The 23581-nt window shown below is 37.6% G+C and overlaps 2 protein-coding genes across 5 annotated transcripts in view; one reads left to right on the forward strand and one right to left on the reverse strand.

Moving 5' to 3' along the window:
• Positions 1-6057, reverse strand: part of sema4gb (sema domain, immunoglobulin domain (Ig), transmembrane domain (TM) and short cytoplasmic domain, (semaphorin) 4Gb) — a 28922-nt gene extending 22865 nt beyond the window's left edge. Inside the window, exons 1-2 of the mRNA XM_017483640.3 lie at positions 5925-6057; positions 1773-2019 (exon numbers count right to left, since the gene is read on the reverse strand). Coding sequence (XP_017339129.1) covers positions 1773-1911 — 139 coding nt within the window. The 5' untranslated portion in view covers positions 1912-2019; positions 5925-6057. The remainder of the gene's footprint in view (positions 1-1772; positions 2020-5924) is intronic.
• A 1294-nt stretch (positions 6058-7351) lies between these two features.
• On the forward strand, positions 7352-18430 carry mfsd13a (major facilitator superfamily domain containing 13A). Of its 4 annotated transcripts, XM_047159387.2 has the most exons (10): positions 7352-7525; positions 9005-9054; positions 11050-11318; positions 11438-11517; positions 11685-12137; positions 12766-12886; positions 12977-13073; positions 14143-14314; positions 14704-14897; positions 17255-18430. In XM_047159387.2, the coding sequence occupies exons 3-10, from the start codon at positions 11154-11156 to the stop codon at positions 17494-17496; spliced, it is 1524 nt and encodes a 507-aa protein (XP_047015343.1). In that variant the 5' UTR covers positions 7352-7525; positions 9005-9054; positions 11050-11153; the 3' UTR covers positions 17497-18430. The 4 variants fall into 4 exon arrangements, with proteins under 4 accessions (XP_047015343.1, XP_017339786.1, XP_017339785.1 ...); XM_017484297.3 differs by lacking the exon at positions 9005-9054 and having other exon boundaries at positions 7352-7529; XM_017484296.3 differs by lacking the exon at positions 9005-9054.
• Positions 18431-23581: the final 5151 nt, after the last annotated feature.

Here is a 23581-nt window from a genome sequence, read left to right on the forward strand (position 1 = left end):
GGGCAATAATTAAGAAGTTCCAGTCAGCTGGAAATGTTATGAATCAACTTGTAATTGGACGTGTGTCTGTATTGTCTCAATACACTGTGAAGAGGATGGTTCGAGTGGCCAAGGACCTCCAAGGACCACAGCTGGAGAATTGCAAAAGTTAGTTGTGTCTTGAGGTCAGAAAGGCTCCAAAACTACAATCCGAAGTCACTTACATCACCACAAGTTGTTTGGAAGGGTTTCAAGAAAAAAGCCTCACTCTCATCCAAAAACAAACTCAAGTATCTTCAGTTTGCCAGACACTACTGGAACTTCAAATGGGATCGGGTGGGTTCTATGGTCAGATGAAACCAGAAGAGAGCTTTTTGGCAATAAACACCAGAGGTGGTTTTGGTGCACAGAGAGGTAGCCATATGGAAAAGTACCTCATGCCCACGGTTAAATATGGTGGTGGCTCTTTAATGTTTTGTGGCTGGTTTTCTGCCAGAGGACCTGGACAGTTTGTTAGGATATATGGCGTCATGGGCTCTATCAAATATCAACAGATATTAAATGAAAACCTGACTGCTTCTGCCACAAAGCTTAAAATAGGATGTGGTTGGATCTTCCAGCAGGACAGTGATCCAAAACATACATCAGAATCAACACAAAAATAGTTTATTGACCACAAAATCATGGTCCTGCCATAACCATCCCAGTTCACTGACTTGAAACCCATAGAGAACCTGTGAGGTGAACTGAAGAGGAGAGTCCACCAGCATGGACCTCGAAATTTGAAAGATCTGGAGAGATTCTGTATGGAGGAATGGTCTCAAATGCCTTGCCATGTATTCTCCAATCTCATCAGGCATTATAGGAGAAGACTCAGAGCTGTTATCTTGACCAAGGGAGGTAGCATAAATTATTGACTAAAAGGGTGCCAATAATTGCTGCACACCTATATTTAATAAATATCTTAAAAAAAAAAAAAAAAAAAAGCCTGTGGTTTTTTTTTGCAATTATTTGATATCCATGAGAGCAGATTATTTTTGTGATTTTTTTTTTAACAAAATATAAAAAGGTCCAACAATAAAGACAATTTTTCACAGCCTTCTTTGCCCATATTTACCAAGGGTGCCAATATTAGTGGAGGACACTGTAAGTCTTGTCACTCTTATAGGTCCTGCGAATTTAAGGCATCATCAGGGGTGGTGCACATTTGTGCCATTGTACTTCATTACTACTTTTGGGGGTATTTATACTTGAGTATACTTGTGTTATTGAAATTGAACTTGTACTCTTACTTAAATATACATATAATATATGACAGGTGAAAAAAAAAAAACCTTTTTACTCTTATATTTTTATTTAGACCTTTAAAGAACTCATTACAAATTTCCAAGGTAAAAAGTTTGTTTGCACCTGACCATTACACACTTATGTGCTTGGTGAACATCTAATTCCAGATTTAGTCCACCATTTGCTGTTATAATAGCCTCCACACTTCTGGGAAGGCTGTCCAATAGATTTTGAATTGTGGTTGTTAGGATTTGTGGTCATTCATCCACAAGAGCATTTGTGGGATCAGTTCACTTTTAAATGAGTAAGATTTACAGTTCACTTTTAAATGAGTAAGATTATCTAAACTTCCACTTAATTATATTTTCTCAGTACCTTTACTACCACTGGTCATCATGAGTTACAAAAAAGGTTGCATTACTAATATGCCAAGGTTTAGTAAGCTTTCAGAACGATTGTTTTAGAACCTAAATTATTAATTTACTTATTTCTGAAAATAATCTTACCATTAAAAGGCACAGTGGTCCTAGGAATGACATCCAGCTCAAGCACAGGTCCAAATGGGAAGCCCCACAGCATGGATGCTAAGCTGCAGAGAAGAGTCAGCGTGATGGCAGGCAGCTCAGGATGTCTCATGACCACCATGATATTAGTACAGATGGCAGCTTGAATCCTTCCAGATCCTTTTGAGACCACTTTGTCTAGATTCTTAACAGACTCCTAACTCATCTTCCAGCTGTCAAAAGTTTCCCTCTGCATAGAAAAACAAAAGAATAATGACTTCCCCCATCAGATATACTCACAGGCAAAATAATCAACCTTGCATGCACTTGCTTACTATAACTTTTTTCCATGCCTGAAAGAGAGATTAAATTAGTGAATGTCATATGCTCCCCGGTGTACATAAAAAATCTCATTAGTTACAATGGGTACATTTAACAATTACATAACATTCAAGGAAAATCTATTTCCAAAATTTCAATTTCAGTAATTTTATTTGTACTATTTCTGTATTACCAAAACCTTAAGGCTTATAATTCTGACATTGTAACAATAATAGTTCCTTAATTCTCTTGACAGAAAATCTGTTAATGTTTAAATAGAAATAATAATTAAGGTTAGAGATTCTTATGCTTAATAAAAAAAAACTCTAAGCACTAATATTTACTCATTCTAGAAGATTAAACAATTAAGAAATTATTAAGAATGCATGTGATGTGAATAATAGTGCTGGTTTGTATTCAGTGCCATCTGATGTTAGCTATCTGGCTTAAGCAACAGTGCTTGCTGTACCATGTCTATTTTTTTATGTACAGCTCATTAACAATAACAGTTTTGGAGGCATGAAATGGAAGCAGACTCAGCGCCACAGAAAAACTATGTACCATCATCATTAAGAGCCATGTCAGTTCTGTCTGTTATCTACTACAAGCCCTTCTTTAATTTTGTGGTGCATTATGAAACATGCTTAATTTAATCAGTAAATACAGTACATTTTCTGCATCTTTTTAGTACCATTTGTTTGTATTTGTCATAGTGAACATAATAGTTAACTGAGCTATAATATAAAATTATCTAGAATAGCACATAAATCGACTGAGACTCAACTACACCATGCTATCATCATATCGTCAGAAAAGCTCCACAGCAGGATTTCCTGCAAAACTTTTCTATTGGGAGTCACAATTAATGACAGTAAAGTATGTACTACAGACTTAACTTAGTCAACACTAACTAGATAAACATTATGTTATCTAAACAAATTACAAATTACATTTTAAGACAAACGGTGTACTTGTGCTTCACTTTCTTCCACTTTTGTAGGCCATGATGGATACAACAGTTGAAATCCTTGAAAATATAGCTGAAGTAGACTGCATTCACAAGCTGCATTCTAAAGATCCTTTCAAATGAAACAGTATTCAGATGTAGTGGGCAAAAAATCTCGACCTGAATGCAGCCTAGACTTTAAATGATGTAAGCATATAACATGTGACTACCCATAACACAAAATAATCAACAGTATAAATGGTATACAAATGCACACTCTTATTTTGCCAGCAAATTAAAATTTAGTTAGACTGGTTAGATGCAATATAATTTGTTGCTTTTAAATTATAGATGTTGACACCTCTATTAGTATTCTACATTTGTCGTTAAATCTAAAAAAGGGTAACAATTACCAACAGGGGCATCGCTAGACCTTTTACTGGGGCACTAGCCCTAGTAAAATATTGCAGTGCCTTAGTAAAACCTTCTGATTTTACTATATAAAAAAAGTCTGATTACAGTAGATACGGCTGAAAATAGGCTTTCCTATTCATTGAACGTTGTCATTTACATTATTTCAAGTATTTAAAACATGAAGGCTGATTGTAATGCCAGCTGAAGTGAAAATATCCTGTGCATTCTCTTCAATTAAAACCCCAATGCGCTCCCCACTCTAGAAATTTTTAAGTAGTTTTGTACAATTCTTGGGGGGCCTGTGCCCAAGTAGTTATCAAACTCCAGAAACACCCCTAATTACCAATGGTTAAAAGTGGCAGAGAAATACAAAATGAGCCATTTCTGATAAGGCCATCTGTCAGCAAATCCATAATCCATGCTTAAAATTAAGTTTGACATTCCACAGATGGTGCAGAAATCCAATAAAATCACCCAAATATGTGCTTTTATAGTTTACTTTATTAATTCTCCATCTGAGAACTGGTAATCTATCTGGAGTGTGTTAAACTACTGCATGAGGATATCAATCCCCCATAAGTAATCATTAACAGAAATTTTGTTGAACAGACAAATAAAAACAAAGCATGAGTACATCACAGTCATGGTGTTTCCTTAATATTATTTATCTGGTGAAATACATAACTATTTGCCACCTTCACCAATATTTACTGACTCGTGATTGATGCTTTAGAGTTTAGGTATGTAACATGACCAACAACATTGATATTGATTAAAAATTTAAGAAATGGTTGCAAGTCCCCAACTAAAAGTTCAGAACTACTACACTTAGCCTTTTCTGTCATAAGTACAAATAAAAAAAAAATGCAACAAATCCATATCATGCACAACATAATGTCAGAGCAAGTGTGGGCTGTACTCCTGTCAATACAAGGCCAAACGCTGGTATTCCAGAATATAATCTCATGTGTTACACATGCTATATGTATACTGACACAAGTGGATTTCTCTAGAAGAAATGCACCAATTCAGAACATCTCCCCCACAATTCAAATGAGCCAAGAGATCCATGTGTATTGGCATCAAAAGAAATGAAGCACATTTTTAAAAAATTTTCAGGCCTCCAATATAGAATACATCATGCATGCCTTTGATCCTCTCTGTCTTATGTTTAATCCTTCTCTCAACCAGTATAATCAAATCTAATTACATCATCAGGATCCCACTTCACAAACTTCATAAACCCGAGCATAAACTCATAAAAACACAATTTTATGCTGCCTTTTTCCCCCTGAAAGAATATTATGAATAATGAGCAGTGCATTTTATTAGCTGCCAGCAATATTTAAATACTGAATTAAATTTACACCAAAAATAAATCTGTGAAGTGCTCATCTGAACACTAGCTACCTTTCGATCATATAAAATAGATTTAAGAGTTATAGGAAGTACTGGATGCTGAAAGTATCTTTTTTGTTTGTTTGTTTCTTTGTTGTTGTTGTCTTTTTTTTGTTTGTTTGTTTTTTACAATTCTCTGTAGCATTAGAAGAAAGATTACAAAAAAGATTAAATCATGGTCTACCTTGTCAGTACTGTTTACTTATTACAGAACGTTCTTAATGCTCATATATCTATATAAGAGATTCTATCGTCTATGATGATGCCTCATTCAGTGATTGTATTATAATTTAATACAACAGAGTACAGCCAGTAACACAGACTACTCCTAAACTCATTAACGTCAGAAAACAGTTCACTTTGCATTTAGTGGACTAGTGATGAGATTATGAGATGGTGTTAGTGTCACTTTCTTAAATTCGACTGAGTGATTCATTCATAGTATTAAATGAACATAATTAATCACATAGGCAAGGCGTTGGGTTTTTTTTTTGTTGTTGTTGTTGCCCTTTTTACATTCTTCTAAGTTTGACATCTGCAAATAGCAAACAGGTACTCTAGAGCACCGCTCGTGATCATTTATTTATTTATTTGCATTATTGCAACACATTGATTATTGGGTTTCAACTAAAACACCAAGGAGAAAGTTGAATTCATTACAACTAATTATTACATTTCACATTTTTGTGCCTATTTTATTATTATTATTATTTCTGTATTATTAACAGTAGCGTATGTAGCTATAACGTATAATTTTGAATGACTGACAAAAACATCAATTGGTTATTACTGCTTACCTGAATGTACATGAAAACAACAACAACAACAACAACAACTTAAGGTTCTGGTCTAAATGCCTTTCTGTATGAGAACTCCACAGAGAACGGGAAGATTGCACACCACTGCGGCATTTTTAAAGGGCACTTCTGGCACACTTTATAAGTCACCTTCACCTGCATGCTTTAGCTCTGTTGAGATATGCAATATTAGCAGATTAATGCATAACGGATAATACGAGTACTATAGAACATGCTACTGAAAAAGACTAGAATAGGTTTCCAGGTAGGCTACTGTACCTCACAGCCTGCATCCTCGGAACAGAAATAGCCAATGCGGCGCGTTACCGTAGAAACCCGGATCTCCGGTGTGTGTGTCCCACAGTAACCGCGCGATGTAACTCTGCAAACGCGCGCCGTTCAATGTCCAAGGTAAGGACACGCCTACATGTGAATATTCATTATATTAGCAATACGCCACGCCCCGAGTGCGTTCATTTTCTGCGAGCCACTGTAAAATCTTATGAGGCACTCATTAAATCAAAACACGAATATACACGAAATAAAAGCTTGCATTTTATCTAGCTTATGTAAGTTTGGATAGCTTCAAGCATTATTTATTGTATTGTTTACTTACTTACATGACTGTAGAGGTAAACTGTAGGCTTTCAGTTTGTCCAACAATCTCTTAAGGACTAAACAATTTTTCAGCCATGCACTGATGCTTAAATGCTCTTTAAACGCTAGGCTAATTCATGTATGAACTTTTCATAGAGAGAGGCTATTCGTCTATTAAGCCTTTAAATTATAGTCTGTTCGTATAGACTCCAATATATAGACTCTGACGCCACTCGTGACTCTGGCGCCACCAAAAGGCCATAGAACTTGATCACGACTCCTAGTCTATGATTTTAGACTCACTAAACAGTCTAACAAATGCCTAGGCTGTATAAACTGTCATGAATTCAACCACGGATATCTGTGATGTGCTGTATATGACCACCTTCCGATGTCTGAAGGTGAGCAGTATTGCAATTAATTTTTTCTGTTTAGATTATTCCTCTCATCTCTTTAAAAAAATTCTGTTGTCACATTAATTTTAGGTCAGTATAATTACTGACCCTAGCCCCACCCCTAATTCTACACAAACCTTAATTCTAGTCCCACCCCTAACTCTGTACAAACCCTAATCCTAGCCCCACCCCTAACTCTATACAAACCCTAATCCTAGCCCTACCCCTAACTCCATACAAACCCTAGCCCAACCCCTAATTCTGCATGAACCCTAACCCTAACTCAGTTTTAACTCTAGCCCAACCCTAACCCTAACTCAACTCTAACCCTAACTCAGTCCTAATCCTAGCCCAACCCTAACTAGATCTACACACTAACTCAGTCCTAACCCTAACTTAATCCTAACCCTAAAATATCCATGTTCCTCTGTCAACAGAAATGTACAAAAAATGGGTGTATGGACAACTACCATAAGTGTCGACTAATGCATAAACCTGTTTGCATAGACTTACAGTATTTATGGATTTCTTGTAAAAATTAAAAAGCAATGAAAGGAATATAAACTATTAATTATTAATCGACATTTTAACTGGAAAATTGACATTTGATTTGAGTTTGAGGGTTTTTTTTTCGCCTAGCAAAAGCGTAATGTACAAAAGGAGAAGCAGGATGAGGAGAAAGAGGAAGTGGATTAAAGATAAGGGAGAGGGTTTTATACGTCACGAGTTTTCTCTCACACATGACAGACGCTTAAACCGAGTCTTTTCCATTACTATACACTAAAGCATAATAAGAAACAAGGGTTGTTGGGTTTTTGTTGTTGTTGTTTTTTTACTGCAGATTTACGTGTATCGCTCTGGCAGTAACGAAGACGGTGTCTACGCATGGTAGGTATTTCATGATTATTAGAAACGTTAATAAGACATTAAATCTGTGTTTAAGTGTTTACTGGCCAGCTTGGCAGCTTGTGAAAGAAACCTGTCGCTTTGAGTAAAATGAAAGCGGACACTGAACAGGACGTGTACAGGGTAAGTTTACTGAGGTATTACTGATTAGAATAGCTAAACTGGTATAAATATGCTACATTTTTAGAATGTTTGGGCAAGTCAGGAATTACTAGCTAAGACTAGTTAGCTTGCTAACTCAACCTATTGGCGTCAACCACGGCAGCTTCCTTACGTCCAAATAATCATCTTGGGCAAAAAAATATTACAACTATAATTAAAATAGCCAATAAATTAAATAAAAAGATGGTAAGCGGAATTCGTCGTTTCAAGGATAGGATAGGTACAGAAGAGCCGGGTGATATCTTTTTAAATAGCTAGCTAGCATGTTGCGCCTGACTAGCAGTGGTAACCGAGGCTGCTTATCTAGCTACAAGTTAACGTTAAGTTAATCTAATGTTGACCAGTGTTGGTTATCTTTAAGCTGAAAAGTTAACTTTAAAAAAAATTTAAACCTGTTGCAATGATGAATAATTTTTTTAAATATATATAAATAAAACTCTGATTTTGTGACTTGTGGATGCTGGAAAGGGTTAGCTAACCAGATGGAGGAATATGTTGTGAAGCCAGTTCATATTTCGGACAGAGAGAGTAAACCTGGGTTATTTTCATTCACATTGAACTATATGTAAGACATCAGATTTCATGTTGCGTTATTAAAAGGACACAGGTGTGGAACCTGTTACTATATTATATTACTTTACTTTATATTATATTATATTACAGCCTTACTGTTAATCTCAGTTTGAATCAGATTTGGGTTTGTATTACAGCAGGAATAGAGAAAGTGTCTGTTCAAAGAGATGATATGGATATCTCTGTGCATGTGGTGATGAGAACCCAGTGGTTTTTCTTCATTGTTTAGACCAGATGGGTCACAGACCAGGAATCACAAATTTACTAACACCTTTAAAGATAAACTGATTTGACCTGCTCTTAAAATATGATTTTAAACGCCCACTACGAGCCTATAGCTGATAATCACAATCCAGTGATGTTTACTGTGTTGGCCTGCTTAGTGTAAACGTCAGGGGTTTTTGCCAGGAGTCGTCATAAGAATGCCTTGTATTAGGTATTTGCTTAACCCTACACAGTGAGTTCTTGTGATATTTTTGTTTAGGATTAATTGTAGCAACAGAAATGCAAAAAGAACACAACCTTTTGGTTATTAGTATCAGTGCTTGTGCCTCTTGCATCTAAAGAGTTTGCTCACTTTCACATAGCAGATGTATGGAAGTCCTAAGCGGCCATGCATTATTAATTTTTTCTTCCTTGTTTTCTCGTGATCTCAACTTAATTTTTCTGTGTACTCGACATCCATCGTCCCATGGTCAATTTTTTATTTATTTTTTTTTTTTATAGATTTTTGGTTAAATGCCTGAAATAAGGTCTGTGGTTAACACAATCTCAAGGTATGTTCATGTTTTATACTACAACGTAAAATACATCAGTAATACCTAAGTAAGCTTTTACGTGTCTTGAAAAATACGGTTGTTAACAAGTGGCTAAATGGGACTACAGAGGTTATCGGGGACATTAAACGCCATCACGCCGAACAGGAAAACTCTTCTACTACAGCCTCGTTGTGTTTATACTCATGCTCTTGCAAACTATTCCAACTCAAACTTGCCAACTTGTAGATTTTCAGTTTATAGTATTTTACAATTTTAGTGTTTTTTTTTTTAAATAAAGATTGAAAGAGTTGTCTGAAGTGTAGCGGTGGTGACGTTGAAGTTATGAAGTGTAGTTCATCTATAGCCTAATATTAGCTTTTGCTTCTGGCGATTGTATTTAGGCTTCAGAATTCATAAAAGTTGTGTTAATTTGTGATGATTATCTTGACGAGCAAAACATGTAAGAATCATAAATTTTTGTTTGTCACAGAATTTTATTTTCTCCAATAATCCAAAAGCCAATGGAAAAATCCTATTGGCTTTCTGTCGATGGAACCAGGGTGATGGTAACTTCTGGGGTGGCCTACAAAAATGTCATCCATGCAGGACTGACAACTTCCACATTAGTGTCTGACACTTGAGATGGGGACACCCTTCTCTCTTAATGCAGAGATAAAGTCCATCTCTACAGTGGGCAGTTATTACATTTATGATGCTGAAGCTGCCAACATGCATGTAACACCAGTTCCATTCACAAAGCGGCAGATTTTCTCGGGATAAAATTACGTAGTGAATAAACAGCTTTTGGTTATGTCAAGATCATGAAAAAATTCAATTGATGATCACGAGAAAACAACAAAGAAAAAAAATGAATAATGCATGGATGCTTAGGGCTTCTGTACAGATGTGTAAATATTACACTGCTTTATTTCCCTTGAGGTATCTCTTTTGTAAAGCCAGATGTATTCTTTGCAATTACATCGGCCTTTTAAGATTATTATCACACTGTGTAAGATGATCCCAATAAAATTTTGGAAGAGGCCTATAACAAACTGTTTGATAACACGGTCTCAATGTCCGATTAAATGATGATCCTCTAACACTGAAAATCCATCCGTCCATCTTCTATACCGCTTATCCTTCTTCAGGGTCACTGGAGCCTATTCCAGGGAACATCGGACACAAGGCGGGGTACACCCTGGACCAATCCATCACAGGGCACACTCACATACACATTCACACACCCATTCATACACTACGGACACTTTGGATATGCCAATGAGCCTACATGCATGTGTTTGGACTGGGGGGAGAAAACCCCCATAGTACGGGGAGAACACACAAACTCCGCGCACACACAGGGCCACGGTGGGAATCGAACCCAGGAGGTGTGAGGTGAACGTGCTAACCACTAAGCCACCGTGCGCCCACACTGCAAAACATTTTTATCAGCATGATCTGGGCTTGTTCAGAACATGGGGTCACAAAATCAGAAAAATCTCTTTAAAGTAAACTTGAGGTCATCTGGACTTTTTCCTGTCTATTAACATGCTTTGTTTATGTTGCACCATATTTCACCACGAACATATGTATATTTGTCTCATGAATTTTACATCATCATATGCTGTCCTATTAGTGGCTTTTAGATGAGTGTCATAACAGCGGTTACACTATAGTAATAAAAATGTATTCTAACACTTTGTCATCGGCTGCCTTTGGTTGGACTGGCACTAAATCAGCCTCTGGTGAGCACATCACATTATGCCTTCTAAGACTGTCGGTCACAACTCATAACCAAAGAATTCTTTTATGATATGAGGTTTGTTTTTTTTCTGCGACAGCAAAATTGTTGGGGAATAGAAGCTCTTGCTATTTATGCAATAGATCAATATATAATTTTGGATGATTTATGAAAGCTAACTAGATGAAGCTAAAACTGTTTTGAACAATAAAGTTGCATTAAAAATGCCACTTATCTTAGCTACAGTACTGTACGTTTGTTTTTTTGGACAGGATTCACATCTAGGACGATGACCGTGTCCTGCTTGCCTTGTGTGTTGAGAGAAACTCTGCTGGTGGAGGAAAAGCAGAGATAGAGCGAGAGAATGTAAAAAGAGATGGGAAAGAGGGCGTGGAACTGTTGCGTGGGTGTCTCCACAGCTGTGCTGTATGGCTCCCTGGCCCTTTTTGTCTCCATTCTCCATAATGTCTTCCTGCTTTATTATGTGGACACTTTTGTGTCTGTTTACAAGATAGACAAACTTTCCTTCTGGGTGGGAGAGGTGAGTTAGTTTGGTCTGTTGCCTGTGTAGACAAATGCAAGGCACGAAGTGCACAAAATGTATCCTTTTATACTAGATGAGTCATTTGGTCATTACGTATTTCTGGCTTGCTCACACAGACTGTGTTCCTGATATGGAACAGCCTGAACGACCCGCTCTTTGGATGGCTAAGTGACCGCTCCTTCCTTAGCACCCCTCAGTAAGAACTCACTTGTTCTCTCTAAACAGATAAAACCATTTAGAATTTAGAGTACAACAAAACATTGAAATGTTTAAAACAATAGTAGAAGAAATGTTAACACAGACAGCTATTTTGTTTTAATATTAAAAGAGCTTTCTTTTGTATGTCTTTGTTTGACATCTCAGGTCTGGGTCTCAGATATCTTCACCTGAGGTGGTGTTGAAACGCCTCGAGTCTCTCGCAAGGAATGGGCCGCTTTTTGCTCTTTCCTTCCTGGCCTTCTGGGTGGCCTGGGCCCACCCTGGTCTGCAGTTCCTCATCTGCCTGTGCCTTTATGATGGTTTCCTCACACTGGTGGACCTCAACCACAACGCCCTGCTGGCTGACCTGGCCGTGTCTGCAAACGAGCGCACACGCCTGAACTTCCACAGCTCCCTGTTCAGTGCACTGGGCTCACTGTCTGTCTTCCTGTCCTACTCTTTCTGGGACAAAGAAGACTTTATGTCCTTCAGGCTTTTTTGTGTAGCGCTGGCTGCTCTGTCAGTTCTGGGCTTTGCTGTGGTATCTCGAATTCTGCTCCGCAGGTTCCAAAATGAGGTCCAATCACACAAGAATGGAGAAGGGGATTTGCTCAAAGAGTATGTTCACTGTTTTAAATCTGAATTTTCTGCATTAATTTAGCAAAGTAAGATTAATAGAAATGATTTTTATGTTGCTTAGAGCCACAGTTCTCAAAAATGTCACTTTAATCTTCAGTTATTCAAACTGAAGTTTGGTAAATACTGGTTGGATACCTAACTGACTACTTAATGAAAAAAAAAAATTCCAAGCAACCGTATTACACATTTTATAGATTTGTTTCCCAACCTGAAAGATTTTGTGTTTCACCCACAAGGAATGTGAAGGCTGTTTGGCTCTACAGATTAATACAGAGCAAAGTCATTGCAGTGCTGTATTTCTGTTGCTTTACACACCTATGTCATTGCTATAGGTTTATAACTTGCTCATGTGGTGTAATAAAAGTGTGAGCTCTGTCTGCTTGGAGTGTAAGCAATTTAGAAAAAAAGACAGGGGGGAGAAGAAAAAAAAGTAAAAACAGGACTTGGTCTGCCTCACAGCCAATTAAATGAGAAATGGTTCTCAGATTGCAGACCTGTCCCAGTCCCCTATGAGTTTCTTTTTGTGAGCACAAGAGATTGAAATTGCCTTTTCAATACTCGCCTCCTCCCTCTCTCATTTTTATTACTCTCATTCCTTTTCTCTCAGATTGTCTCTTGGCCAGTCTCCTCTTGCTCAGACTGAGAAGCCCATCACTCTTGGCGAGTATCTGAAGCAACTCTCCCGCCACAGAAATTTTATGTGGTTTGTTTCAATGAATCTGGTGCAGGTACATATTGTTTTTGGACCCATTTATTTGCACCATTTCCTGATTTTATAACTTGCAGTAATTGCTGCATATTGCTTTATTCATTCACAGGTATTTCACTGCCACTTCAACAGCAACTTCTTCCCTCTGTTTCTGGAGCACCTCTTATCAGACCGCATCTCTGCCTCCACGGGCTCATTTCTGCTGGGTAAGAGCATATGACCCTTGTGGAACATTTGCCTAATTAAAATACGATTCACAAGACCTTAGGATATGAATAGTATTTCCTGCATTACCTTGCCCGTGGGTTGCTCATTGTGGACCTAGCTTGACGCAGTTGTGATTTTTATATTCTCCTGGAATATTTAAGTTGGAAATCAGTAATGGGGTATGACCATTCTCTATTTTTAAGAACTAACAATCAGTACGTTTATATGGACAACAATAATCTGATATTAACCCGATTAAGACAGTACTCTGATTAAGAAACTACCATGTAAACAGCGATGATCGATTACCTTAATCCGGCTAAAGTCATACTCGGAAGTAAACACAAATCGAATTAAGACGTGGACTATTCCTGTTTTAGTCACATTATCGAGGTGTATTACAGACATGTATACACCTTAATCACATTATTAACATCGTGTGGGAGTTTTCACCACATTTTGCAACAGGACATGTACACACACGGCAGTGCTCAACCGTTTGATGGCAAACAAGAGAGCATGACTGCGTCCGAAACTGCATACTTACCTACCTACTACATAGTAGGTGAAATACACGTATATCAGCTACTATATAGTAGGTAAATACGTGGTTTCGGACGCAGCCCGTGGCTTCAAGCAGTCGTCTATTAGCACGTATAGCATGACAAATAATTAACTGCACTTGAATCTTTTGTAAAATAAAAACACCCAAAACTGTATACGGTACCATAACAAAGATGAACTGTATGTTTGTGTGAAATTCAGGAGGGAACGTTGGACGGCGTGGTGTGGGGACGTAATGACGTGTGACATTAATCAATCTATGTTCTATAACATGTAAAACAGGAAAATGAAAGGAATATTCTAAAAGCAACTCCTGTAAACACCTTAATCACAATATTGTCTTATTCAAAATAAGGTCAATAATTAGATTACTGCTGCCCATGTAACCATGGTCACTGAAAGCTGTTGTTTGAGTTGACGTCTGTTGTATTTCATAAGTATAAGTCTGACATTTAAAAACCGTGTATTAGTGTTGATGTAGCTTTTTCTGTTCAAACTTCACAGGCATCTCTTATATAGCTCCCCATGTCAACAACCTTTACTTTCTGACATTAAGCCAAAAACTGGGTGTCTACCGGGTAGTCCGTGGCCTCTTTCTTTTGAAACTGGGCCTTAGTATAGCAATGCTGCTAGCAGGAGCAGACCAGGTCTACCTGCTTTGCTTATTTATTGCTAGGTAAGAGCTCAACATTACACTGCAATATACAAACACATCTAGACAAAGCATTTGTCTTTCACTTAATATGGTCTTAAATGGACTTTATTTATTTGATTCTGTTGCATGTATCTTTCTGTTGCTTGATTTGTATGCTCTAGTAAGATCAGAATCACACTAAATATAAAATTCCATAATACTTTGGAATGACAATGAATGTGTGTCCTACATTTCTCAAACCATTTTCAACATATATAATATGATCAACATATTAGTACAAATATTTTTGTAGATACAAAATATATTTGTATCGAACTAATAGAATGTTTTTCTTGTTTAATAATTTTGCACGGTTGTGCTTTCTAAATTCTTTACTAAATCAGGTCAAATGTATGAATCATTCTCTGCAGTAATCGAGTGTTTACTGAAGGGACCTGTAAGCTGTTGAATTTAGTAATCACAGACCTGGTTGACGAGGACTTTGTGTTGAACCGGCGACAGCAAGCAGCCTCTGCACTGCTGTTTGGTATGGTTGCTTTGGTAACAAAGCCCGGCCAGACCTTCGCTCCCCTTATTGGCACTTGGCTGCTGTGTGTGTATACAGGTATGTATGAATGAGTGTGTTCAATGGACAGATTTGATCTGAATAGTGAAAAAGAATAAAAATCCCTTTATCTCCAGCGTACTTTGTGAGGATGGGCTGGCTAACAATAACCTGTCAGTTAAGGTTTTAGTAAAGATATAGGGGTTTTCCCGTTTACATGATTATTTGCACTCTGTTGACACCCTAGTGTCCTGCTGTTCCTTAGTTTGCTATCTGATGGAGGATATTGTTTATACACACTTCACAAGTCTGATATGTAATAGTAGTAAACTAGGATGTGCAATATAAAAATATTTTTAATTCATTCAGAAATATCCTTAGTTAAGGGTCAATACTTACCCACACTTTCTTAATACAGCTTGAGTATGGTCTTGTTTGCCCTTTCTGAGGTGCCAAACACTGCATAGAACAGCCCTCTCTTTACCTGAATGAACAACATACAAGTTAGATGATCTAACTACCAGATAGTTCATTAGCCAAGGTGCTCTGCTACCCAATACACTTGTTTGCACAAGGTGTTATTGAAAGTCCATGACTTTCATAGAAAGTCTGTGTCACCAGTCAAGCTCAGATCTGGGATGTTCTTTCCAATCATGTCAATCCAGGTATGTCCTTCATTCCCAGCACAAGCATTGAAGTCACTGAGTAGCACTATGGTGTCACTAGTGGTGGGTTCTGGCAACGCTAATCCATGCAGGGTACATTTAAGCTCTCTTATAACTTCCATGAGGGTCTTTTAGAAGTATTATTTTCTGACCTGAGATCTGTTCACTAAGGTACCCTGTGGTACACTGACGTGTCCATGAAATGGTGTCAATCCATGAAATGGTATGTATAGAACTTAGCCCTTTTTTAATACATGCTTATCGCAGTAGACAGTACCTCTTAGGAGACATTTATCATGACCTCACACCTCAAAACTCATAAATGATTAGGATTAGGTTAAAAGTGCTCATTCTCCCATTCCTTCCCATTTTCACAAAGCCCCACCCCATGTATCTTGGGGGAACCATAGAGTGTCTATAAAATGATTGACAGGAGGTGCATCCAAACACAATCCTTCTGGACAGGAGATCAGTTTTCCAAAAAGGTTTTCTCAGTGACTTTATAAACTTTTGCTAAGGCCACGGTTTAATCCATTGCTTCTTATCATGTTCTGCATATCTTTCAAGTTATTTGTACAGGTAAGGAATAACAATTTGGTTTTTTTTTTGTTTTTTTTTAAATCCTGTATTCTTTTGGTGAAGCTACACATTTAACCAAATGAGTACAGTGTCTTGAATAATTATTCACCATTCACCGCCTCCCCCCAGGACCCCTTTGAGCTTTTTCACAGTGTAGTGTTACTTGAAATTGAAATTATTTTGGGGAGTTTTTTTTTTTTTTTTTTAACCATTTCATTTAAATAACATGTCTACCATTTGAAGGTATAAAATCTTTTTCTTTTATTGTGACACAAAGGTTAATTAAACAAAAATCAGAAATTTTGGTTCGGTTTCAGCTGGTATATGTCTCTATTAGCGTTGCACATCTGGATCCTAATATTTTTGCCTGTATCTTTTGCCAATATTGATCAAGCTCTGTTAGATTGAGTGGAGACCCTTGGTGAACAGAAATTTTCATGTCTTCTACAGAAATTCAATTGGATTGAGGTTTGGGCTTTAACTGGAACATTCTACCACATTCAGGTGCTTGGTTTTGAACCACTCCAGTGTACCTTTAGCAGTATATTTAGGGTTGTTGTCTTGTTGGAAAGCAAGTCTCCTTTCCAGTCTCAACTCTCTTGCATATTGGATCAGGTTTTCTTATAGGATTGCTCTGAATTTGGCTATATCCATCTTGCCCTCAACCCTAACCAGTTTCCCCAGGGTGAAAACATATTCAGTTGTAAACGTTTTATTTTTTTTAATTTATGAATAATTTTGCACACCCCCTTTGTAATAGCACCCCCAAAATAATTCCCCCCTCCCCAACTACACTGTATTAATTCCAAATTAGTAGAAAGTTATAATGCAGCAATATGTGCAAACATTTAAGAAGGTGAATACATATGTAAGGCACTATATTCAGCTCGTTTTCAGCCCTACTTTGCCTTGCGTAAACTGGCATCCTATAAATGAATTTTTCAGTCAGATTTGCCAATCCTGAAGCAAAAAATCTTAGTGGTACGTATTCTTTTGTATTATTTCAGTTTGGCCCCATACAAGCACATTTATTAATCCTTCAGGTTTCTTAATTCATAGACAGGCTAATTTTAATTCTCCAGTTTGTTTAAACTCAGAGCTTTGATTTTTATTTCAGTGACGGTACATTTATTGGACAGCTTTATCTTTACTGTTCTCTCAAATTTTCTCTAGGTTATGACATCTTTGAGAGAGGTCCTCTTAAAGACTCTGTGGCAGCCGTAGGTGTCTCAGGTGCAGAGAGCTCTCTGCCATTGCGCCAGGGCTGCTTTTACCTACTGGTGTTTGTGCCCATCTCCTGTGCCCTGCTGCAACTACTGGCTTGGTCCCGCTTCACCCTCCACAGTCGCAGATTACAGGGCATTAAAGCTAGGAGGCAGGGTGCTCAACACCTCATTGATGTGAAGGCCGTCTAATACTGTCCACCCCGTTCTTCACTGCCTCACACTGACTCAGGATGGAGGCTGGTATCTCTTATAAAAGGACTGTGTGACAGTGAAATCTTGGTGAAACCAGCCTTATTTTCTTATGGTGATAAATAATCTGCATGTCTATATTTATAAACAAAATTACCTAGGGACCAAATATGAACTGTTAAAACAATCAAGTGGTGTGGGACCATATGGGAGAGTAAAATTTCTTCGCCTTTGACTGCACAATACTGGATTATAGTTTGGTATTGTAGCTCCTAGATAGAACAATGGTTTACCTACTTTAGCTTTTTTTTCTGTTTAAAAAAAAAAAAGGATAGGCTGTTTACCTATTTATTTAGCATTTTTATATTGTGCTAATCTCATAATAAGCATGTTGGGAGTACTCTAGCAGTTCAGATCCAGCGGATATGGAGTTTTCGTTGATTAATTTGCACCACAGGAAATTTTAGTGGTACGCTATTTCTAGAAAGGTTTTATTTCCTGTTCTTCATTTGTTGTATACTTTCTTTTCATATATTAAAACATTTTACCAAGTATTTTATGCTAATTATCCCTTAGTATGATACCAGTATGATACTAGTAAATGATCTTTCTAAAGATGAGAGTAGTTTTGTATATTTATTTATTTAAAAACTACCATTTTCAAATATGCTTACTTTGAAGACATTCGCTGATTTATACAAATTGTGTATTAACTTTACAAAAATGGGGAAAAAGACACTTGACAGTACTTTTCAGTATTCGTCAGTGACTGACATTTACGTTTTGATGTTTTTATTCTTTTTGAGTTCAAGGAGATGGTTTATAACTCAGGAAATTTGACATTAATAAATTGTATGTTTTCATCATTCCTTGTAATAGTTCATACATTCATATCAATGCCTTTCAGAAAATAAACATACTTGTGTTGCTTCAATTATGATTGATCTCTGACAATTTTTGTTATTGATATCAGAGGGCACAGTTCTTATTAGGATCATATTGACAGTGCCACATAATTGTAAAACACAATTGAGTTATAATTAATTCTATAAGCAGATAAAGTGCCCTCAAATAATATTGGCACCCTTGGTAAATATGAGCAAAGAAGGCCGTGAAAAATTCTTTGTTTAACCTTTTGATCTTTTTGTTTAAAAAAAAATCACAAAAATACTCTGCTCTCAAGGATGTCAAACAATTGCAAACAAAATACAGGTTTATATATATATATAAAAAATTGTTAAATATAGACGTGCAACAATTATAAGCACCCTTATGAATGCATATAAGAGAAAAATATATTTTAAGTATATCCCAATTGATATTTTAAAATGTTTTTGTATACTTGCATGACTAGGAACAGGAAATTGTTCAACCATGACTTCCTGTTTCACAGGAGTATAAATATGAGGTAACACACAGGCCAAATTCCCTTAATCATTCATAACAATGGGTTGTTACAAGTGACTATAAAAAAAATAACACCAGCATTGAAAATGCCCATTTCCACAATCAGGGAAAAAATAAGACGTTCCAGTCATATTAGAACTATATTGTCTCAAAGCACTGTGAAGAGGATGGTTCGAGTTGCCAAAAAAAATCTCCAATCATCACCGCTGGAGAATTGCAGAAGTTAGTTGTGTCTTGGGGTCAGAAAATCTCCAAAACTACAATCTGAAGTCTCCTACATCACCACAAGTTGTTTCGAAGGGTTTCAAGAAAAAAGCCTCTAATCTCATCCAAAAACAAACTCAAGTGTCTTCAGTTTGCCAGACACTACTGGAACTTCAAATGGGATCGGGTTCTGTGGTCAGATGAAACCGAAATAGAGCTTTTTGGCAATAAACACCAGAGGTGGTTTTGGCACACAGAGAGGTAGCGATATGGAAAAGTACCTCATGCCCACGGTTAAATATGGGGGTGGCTCTTTAATGTTTTTCGGCTGTTTTTCTGCCAGAGGACCTGGACTTTTTGTTAGAATACATGGCATCATGGACACAAATATCAACAGATATTAAATGAAAACCTAACTGCCTCTGCCAGAAAGCTTAAAATGGGCCGTGGTTGAATCTTCCAGCAGGACAATGATCCAAAACGTACAGTGAGGGAAAAAAGTATTTGATCCCCTGCTGATTTTGTACGTCTCCCCACTGACAAAGAAATGATCAGTCTATAATTTTAATGGTAGATTTATTTGAATAGTGAGAGACAGAATAACAACAAGAAAATCCAGAAAAACGCATGTCAAAAATGTTATAAATTGATTTGCATTTTAATGAGGGAAATAAGTATTTGACCCCCTCTCAATCAGAAAGATTTCTGGCTCCCAGGTGTCTTTTATATAGGTAACGAGCTGAGATTAGGAGCACACTCTTAAAGGGAGTGCTCCTAATCTCAGCTTGTTACCTGTATAAAAGACACCTGTCAACAGAAGCAATCAATCAATCAGATTCCAAAATCTCCACCATGACCAAGACCAAAGAGCTCTCCAAGGATATCAGGGACAAGATTGTAGACCTACACAAGTCTGGAATGGGCTACAAGACCATTGCCAAGCAGCTTGGTGAGAAGGTGACAACAGTTGGTGCGATTATTCGCAAATGGAAGAAACACAAAAGAACTGTCCCCGAGCTGGAGCTCCATGCAAGATCTCACTTCGTGGAGTTGCAATGATCATGAGAACAGTGAGGAATCAGCCCAGAACTAAACGGGAGGATCTTGTCAATGATCTCAAGGCAGCTGGGACCATAGTCACCAAGAAAACAATTGGTAACACACTACGCCATGAAGGACTGAAATCCTGCAGCGCGCGCAAGGTCCCCCTGCTCAAGAAAGCACATATACATGCCCGCTGAAGTTTGCCAATGAACATCTGAATGATTCAGAGAACAACTGGGTGAAAGTGTTGTGGTCAGATGAGACCAAAATGGAGCTCTTTGGCTTCAACTCAACTCGCCGTGTTTGGAGGAGGAGGAATGCTGCCTATGACCCCAAGAACACCATCCCCACCGTCAAACATGGAGGTGGAAACATTATGCTCTGGGGGTGTTTTTCTGCTAAGGGGACAGGACAACTTCACCGCATCAAAGGGACGATGGACGGGGCCATGTACCGTCAAATCTTGGGTGAGAACCTCCTTCCCTCAGCCAGGGCATTGAAAATGGGTCGTGGATGGGTATTCCAGCATGACAATGACCCAAAACACAGGGCCAAGGCAACAAAGGAGTGGCTCAAGAAGAAGCACATTAAGGTCCTGGAGTGGCCTAGCCAGTCTCCAGACCTTAATCCCATAGGAAATCTGTGGAGGGAGCTGAAGGTTCGAGTTGCCAAACGTCAGCCTCGAAACCTTAATGACTTGGAGAAGATCTGCAAAGAGGAGTGGGACAAAATCCCTCCTGAGGTGTGTGCAAATCTGGTGGCCAACTACAAGAAACGTCTGACCTCTGTGATTGCCAGAGGGAATCTGGCAATTTTTCAGAGGGGTCAAATACTCATTTCCCTCATGAAAATACAAATCAATTTATAACATTTTTGACATGAGTTTTTCTGGATTTTTTTGTTGTTATTCTGTCTCTCACTGTTCAAATAAATCTACCATTAAAATTATAGACTGATCATTTCTTTGTCAGTGGGCAAACGTACAAAATCAGTAGGGGATCAAATACTTTTTTCCCTCACAGTACATCAAAATCAACACAAAATTGGTTTACTGACCACAAAATCACGGTCCTGCCATAACCATCCCTTACCATGTATTCTCCAACCTCATCAGGCATTATAGAAGACTCAGAGCTGTTATCTTGGAAAAGGGAGGTAGCACCAAGTATTGACTAAAAGGGTGCCAATAATCATTGCGCACCTGTATATAACAAAAAATGTATTTTGATAAACCTGTGTTTTGTTTGCAATCATTTGATATCCGTGAGAGCAGAGTATTTTTTGTTAATTCTTTTAAACAAAAGATCAAAAGGTTATACAACAAAGACAATTTTTCACAGCCTTCTTTGCTCATATTTATCAAGGGTGCCAATATTAGTGGAGGGCACTGTACACTTTTGGGGGTTGAGCAATGTCATAAACTGGATAATGTGGATTTATCTTAACATTAACACTTCTCAACATTAGTTAATATAAATAATATTTCTGCGTTTTCCTTAATTGCTCATATGTTGTCCAGTTAAACATTTAACTCAATGACCTGGAACACAATACAACAATCATGAGCTACACAAGTCAATAAAGTAGATGAGTTTTTTTTCCAGCTGAGTTTTAACTAACCATAACACAATCGGGATGTAAAGATTCATAGTCTTAAGTCATCAGTGTTTTTAGACTGAGTCTATTTTTGTATGTAAAGCATATACTATATGATGTTTAATGTGTAATTTCCTCTCCTTATATAAGTTAGTCCTGCAAATTGAAATCATATTCCCTGGCAATAAAGCACTCCAAAATTCTACAAGGATAGACTCACAGGAAAATAAGTTCATCTAGCACCCTAAAGGTTCCATGTTTTGTTTATTTATATATTTATTTGTTTTAGCAGAAATCACAACCACCATTATTAGAGTTTGAGTTCTTATAATTATAAGTTAGTTTGGTGAATTGAGTGTGTTTAATTCAAACCTCATTCATAACTCAAAAATAGTAACTTAAAAATAATGTCAATTTATGGTCAGTTACTGTGTTCTGTTAATGGAAATTTCACAAATAAAAAGCTCAGTGGCTCTAATAAAAAAAAAATACTGTACACATTTAATTAATGAGAGATATTTTAGTAGTTGGATTATTTTTGGAGGAGGTCATGAGATGTATTTTACAGATATAGGGGCCCCTGGCAACAGAAGGTTGTGAGTTCAAACCCCAGCACCCTTTTTGGGGCCTTGAGCAAGGCCCTTAACCCTCAACTGCTCAGATGTATAAAAGAAATAAATGTAAGTTTGTGTTTGCCAAATGCCATAAATGTTTTTCAGTTTGTCCCTCTTGGGGAAAGTGTTAAACATCCAAGCAATGTTGAGAATTTGCTATAAATTTCTACAATAAAAGGCTCTGTATAGGGGAAGAACTTTTGATTTAACCGTCTTTTGTGAGTCTAGCCTATCGTGAAAAGGTGCTAAAAAAACTGACAAACTCTAATTAAATTTATGTCCCAAAACTATATTAAATATCCATCCATCCATCTTCTACCACTTATCCTTTTCAGGGTCACGGGGAACCTGGAGCCTATCTCAGGGAGCATCGGGCACAAGTCAGGGTACACCCTGGACAGGGTGCCAATCCATCGCAGGGCACAATCACATACACACTCACACACCCACTCATACACTACGGACACTTTAGACACACCAATCAGCCTACCATGCATGTCTTTGGACTGGGGAGGAAACCGGAGTACCCGGAGGAAACCTCCGCAGCACAGGGAGAACATGCAAGCTCCACACACACAGTCCCGGCGGGATTCAAACCCTGGAGATGTGAGGCGAACGTGCTAACCACTAAGCCACCATGCGCCCTATATTAAATATATTTATGTTACATATCTACACTCTTTTCAGTTATTTACTTTCAATTTTATTCTGTCTTCTTCTGTCACCACACTCTGTAGGCCTATCTCTACATGCTGGAAGTGACTTTTTCCCTTCTGGAAAAAAGTTAAATAAATAAGAAGTGCCACAATTTCACATTTTTGCCTGTGTAGATGGTGATGGGGTGGTAGGGAGACAGTAGTGGGAGCACTGGTGGGTATAAATGACACACCTGGATGCCCAGCTGATCAATAGAGACAGAGACAGAGTTATTCAATGCTGTATTCCAGCAGGGTTCTTTAGCATGGAGAAGACATATCTAGGATTTGGTCCATTTTCCTACTTTATTATTTGTTTTCGTGTTTCAATATTTCTTTTTTAAATCACCGCTTTTTAAAGAGGCCACTGCTTGTTTATCTGTTTGGCCCTTTAAATACTTCTTCTTCCTATTTAAGCCCCGCCTCTTTATATATCAGAGCGGTGACAGATCACGTGACTGTCGGAGTGCTTTATTGTTGAGAGGAGGGAACTGTGTGTGTGTGTATGTGTGTGTATTTGTGTGT

Source organism: Ictalurus punctatus, chromosome 13 (assembly GCF_001660625.3).
Source record: "Ictalurus punctatus breed USDA103 chromosome 13, Coco_2.0, whole genome shotgun sequence".
Taxonomy (NCBI): domain Eukaryota; kingdom Metazoa; phylum Chordata; class Actinopteri; order Siluriformes; family Ictaluridae; genus Ictalurus; species Ictalurus punctatus.